The following is a 4,961-nucleotide window of genomic DNA, read 5'->3' as shown; positions in this document are numbered from 1 at the left end:
GAGTTCTGCCATCGCAGTGTCCAGTGTAAATGGGTGGGATGGAGAAGATACAATAGTCCGGTGTTTCTGTGTTTGGAAAACGGTTAGCTGCTAGTCACATCTGGGAATGTTCTGTATCAGTATCCTCGCATCTGGTTTTGGCATGGTGATGTATACAGAACATGTCCTAAGTTTGCTACAAGAATATTTTCATCTGTATACAACTGTCGCAAACTCATCTATGTTAGTTGTAGCTCTTGATATATGGTACAAATTGCTTTACTTGTGCTGCAATGCTCAGTACTAGGCTGTGGAATATGAATATACGCAATCGATTGGTAATACATGGGGAGATTTGGCTGTAGGTAAAGGGACTTGTGTAAGTCTACCAAACTCCGTAAACCATGTGTACTGCACAGAACACTAGAGTATTGAGAAGTACACATTTAGACTAGCACGCAGCGCCCACACACTGAATCACATTGTCCCCCGGGAAAAAAAAATGGGGTTATTTTGTAGTTGCGAAAACTATATCTAAACCAATGGGAATCTTTATATACATAGCCACCCATAGCTTCACACTGACATGCTGCCCACCATCCAATCTAGGGCGAGCGGCACAACTTCAGCTCCAGACCATCCGACCCGGCCATGCTAGAGTTCTATCACAACAACGTACGCGAATCACGCACACTCATCAACCCCGCATCGTTTGGAGCGGCGAATGCTGTCAACAAGAAAGCGCCTGTGAGACCATCACGACAGTCGTCGACTGTGAGCGGCCTATTTGAATCTGGTGGGCTGTGTAGCGTTATGGTCTTATTGTGTAGTGGTTGTAAGGAGGGTTGGGAGGAATAGACTTTGCCTGAGCTGATGTTCGTGTTTCCTGTTACTTTGTATATGGCCGGGGTGTGCGTATGCAGTACTAGTTTGAATACATGGTTATTCTGTAGTAGTAGTTCGGATTCATAGTTATTCTGCGGGTGGCTGGTGGTGTGTTTGTGCAACTCGATGATTCAGTATAAGAAGTTCTTATAAGGAGACTATCGGCCATCCAATGACAAGCACGACTACTGCATCCCCGCATCCTGCTCCTGGCCCAATCACGACAGTCCCAAAGGCTTGCCCTACATTCAGTAATATCGGTGGCCAGTAGATGCATGTGTAGAGGGATATCTCACGCCGCCCCTCATGTCCAACTATTCTGTAGGGGCGACTCGATTTATTAATACGATCTTTTCTAAAATTCTGCAATCCCCCCCAGATCTACATTGAATCCCGCTCAAGACTGATGTTGTTGTTTTTTCTCCTTTTCTGAGGATTATAACGCAATTCCATCGAATACGATCTAGCACTCGCAAATGCACAAGTCTCCATCGAGCACTCGTCAACGCTTTGTACCGCAATAGTCCTCAATCGCACTCGTATCATCGTCCAACACCCATCATCCGAAATCCTAACCCCTACCCTAAACCTTAAACCCTAAACCCTAAAACACTACTACAGTCGACAGTCTTCTCCTCGAACCGTTGGGCCAAGAGTTTTCCTTAGACTTAGGCACTCCGTATGGTACAGGAGAGGGCGCTGTGGGTTCTCTCCGTATGGATGCAAAGATAGGCTCAGACTCAGCTCTACTCGATCAGTACAATGCGTATGTCGGGTTGAATTAAGTACTCACCCCAGTGTCTCGTACTGTTTGAGTGCACGTACTACTACACACGCAGTCAGTGCTTGATATCTGTGCAGTGTGTAATAGTGATGGAGTGTGATCTGTGGGATCGTTTTCCCACGAGAACAGCTGTAACGTGTTTCAACAAGTAGGTGAAAGTGGATTCGTGAGGCTTGAAGACCTGTCAATGGTTCTGCCAAGTGCTCTGTTGTATGTTGTTTTAAACGGATCAGCGAGAGGGACGGCCCGATGAAGATGAAAGCGGTCGAACCACTGTCGCATCTGATTCTACTGAAACGTAGTATTTTATATTACATACTAGAACGCCTCGTGCATAGGATAGTGAATGTATAACTACCCAAGGTGTTAACGTATATCTACCCAAGAACGTATAGTGAACTAATATATCTACTCAAGGCGTTAACATATATCTACCCAAGAACGTATAGTGAACGCATATCTACCCAAGGCGTTAACGTATATCTACCCAAGGCGCGTAATCAGTCCATCGTTTTATTACAATCGTCACTCCCAACAGATCGACAGACGGGTTGTTAGATACTTTTGGTTTGGAATCGGCGGGTCTTTCTGGGGATCTCTTCCCTGACATCGACCATATGGACCTTACCTGCCTACCTAGCTCTTTGAAGGTTTGTCCGCTGGTTGCAGTAGTGTATGTGCAGTTTGTAGAGTTGCATGGACACTGGTTGTCTCGGTTGTACGTACATGCGATACGGATTAACTCACGAACTTTATGTGGGTACAAATATAATATATGGCTATGTAAACTTAATGACAGGCCAGACTATTGATATCAGCACCACATATGATTCTCCCACATCGACTTTTTATTAGTATATCTGTCCGCTTGGTTGAAATGGTATGTGCAATATAAAAGCTCATGGGACCGCTGCTGAATATCCGGACTTAATCGTACAAAGCTGCAGTCGACAGTCGACTTTCCACCACATCTGCACGTCTCGGTCCAGTACAAACCAATCCCCACTCTTTGGAACCTACAGTTAGAGACAGGGGTGTTTCGCGGCGCAGCTGTACTTAAATTGTACAGGAGCACAGGGTTTCTTCAGACAGGCAGCGCAAACCTCTACAGCACAGTTTAAACTAACTTTGACCGGATTCGATAGCTCAACTGACACTTAGTAAATATAATTTTCTTTATACTCAACTGACACTTATTAACTATAGCTTTGTTTATGCTCCATATATACTTCGACCGCGCTTTCTGACCTAAATCGACTCCCATTTCTGTACCCACAGCTGAATTCGCAGTCCATGAATCTCGCGTTGCCCACCACCAGTCCATCGCCAACGAACGGATGGGTCGGTCCGTTGCACTCGCACAGCGTGGGGTCTAATCTCAACACCCTCACACTAAACCACGCGATCATGGGCAAGAACAAATCACCCCTGCACACGCACACGCACACACACAACACACACACCCAGACCGACACGCACGTCCACATAGACAACCCCGCAAGTATCAGTATCCATAGCAACAGCAGCAGCACAGCCAGTCCCACAAACACAGACGCAGCTACCAACAGCACTAGTGGTGCTAGGGGCTTCATGCGTGCACGTGATACGGCCAATACCGTAATCAAACCGGGATATTCACTGACCAGGCACACCAGTTTCCAGCACAACCCCGATGCAGTTTCTCATGCAAATATGTTCGACGGAGATCTGGCGCTCTTGGATAGTAGTCCACTATCAGCAACCCCGGGGAGCGCCACTGCGCTACAACGCCAGGCAAATAGCCTCAACGCAACGGAATTACATGGACGGAACCGATTAAATACCAGGTCCATGTCCGTGTCTAACGGGAGTAGAGGCTTGCACCACAACACGGTGTTTGGTAGCAGTAAGCTTGATACCGGTTCGCTAAGCCAACAATACGGGACCGATGTGTCGTCACACGCACAGCAGCTGAGCGACCTGGTGATGTCCACGGCCACGGAACTGACGCTACACGAAAACCCGCACGAACGGACCAACACAAGTACACACCTCTCCTCTCACACACAGACACAAACACACGCTCTGAGGGGCCTCTCTTCTCCCTTGAGCAGTCACGATACGTTTGGCAGCACGCACCACCGCCCATACGGAATCAATGAACTCGGTGTTAATGACACTGAGGATCGTAACCATGACAACGAAAATGGCAACAGCAGTAACGATGACAATGACAGATACCAAAATCGTCGGGGCACACAGTCCGGGTACTCGGGTGCGTTGGGTTTGCACACGGACATGCTTAGAAATGGGGTGGAGATGCTCAGAGAAGATGGCCGGAGTGGGCAGAAAGGCAAGATAGAGAGGGAGATGGAGGATGTCTTATTCATGATGGGCAATGAAGGCATGTACAACCCCGGCGACGACGAAAGCTCTCAAGACGCCTTTCCCGATACAAACACTCAGGCATACACGAAGACGGCCTCGTACTCTCAGCACGCGCACCTGCAAAGCACACAAGCGGACCACACCTACAAGGACATGCGGGGAATACGGCTGGACGACGAGGACAATCCATTTGGGCCTGACAAAGGGAATGTTTCATGTGGCGGCTTCAGGGGCACCAGTCCGTCTTTTAAATCGAATTCGAACGGGATGCAATGGGGCGGGGACGGTGTGCACAGCAGACATTACTCGCATGGCGCCCTGGTGCTGGACATGGATCTAGATCTGGATATACAGAAAGACCTAGACCTGAGAATCCAGAAGGATTTAGATCTGGGGATGCAGAAAGATCTAGATCTAAGAATACAGAAGGATCTAGATCTAGGAATGCATAAGGATCTAGATCTAGGAATGCATAAGGATCTAGATCTAGGAATGCAGAAGGATTTAGATCTGGGAGTCCAGAAGGATCATGATTTAGGAATCCAAAAGGATTTAGATTTGGGCATACAAAAAGACTTAGATCTGGGCATGCAGAAGGATCTAGATCTGGGCATGCAGGATCTTGGTATGGGAGGACACGACGGCGATACTGGGTTGGAACTAAGTGACGTAAACATTAATGTAGGCCTTTCAGGTGACTTCGGAGCTGTTGGTCTGAGTGAGGGTGGACTACCCGATTGCGATATGCTGCTAGGCTCACCAGGGGTAATGAATGCTTTCATGTATTGACGTGAAGTGCAACTGTGCTGAGTACACTTGAAGGCGTAACCAAATGATACACATATACAAGCGAATAAGTACAATTTGTTTTTAAGTGGCGTGATATTGCTTCCACAACAGAGATCAGCATATATATATATGTATATATAAATATAATTCTATTTTG

At 47.2% G+C, this 4,961-nt stretch overlaps 1 protein-coding gene across 1 annotated transcript in view; it reads left to right on the top strand.

The window, feature by feature from the left end:
• The window catches only part of SARC_09835 (hypothetical protein), a gene marked incomplete at its 5' end in the record, with an annotated part of 8,428 nt that overhangs the window by 837 nt on the left and 2,630 nt on the right, over positions 1 to 4,961 (top strand). Inside the window, 4 exons of the mRNA XM_014296140.1 lie at positions 589 to 775; positions 1,486 to 1,630; positions 2,187 to 2,298; positions 2,927 to 4,780. Coding sequence (XP_014151615.1) covers positions 589 to 775; positions 1,486 to 1,630; positions 2,187 to 2,298; positions 2,927 to 4,780 — 2,298 coding nt within the window. The remainder of the gene's footprint in view (positions 1 to 588; positions 776 to 1,485; positions 1,631 to 2,186; positions 2,299 to 2,926; positions 4,781 to 4,961) is intronic.

This window comes from Sphaeroforma arctica (assembly GCF_001186125.1).
Source record: "Sphaeroforma arctica JP610 unplaced genomic scaffold supercont1.1057, whole genome shotgun sequence".
Lineage (NCBI taxonomy): Eukaryota > Ichthyosporea > Ichthyophonida > Sphaeroforma > Sphaeroforma arctica.
Note: the sequence above shows the minus strand (reverse complement) of the source record. Positions and strands in the feature narration are given on the sequence as shown.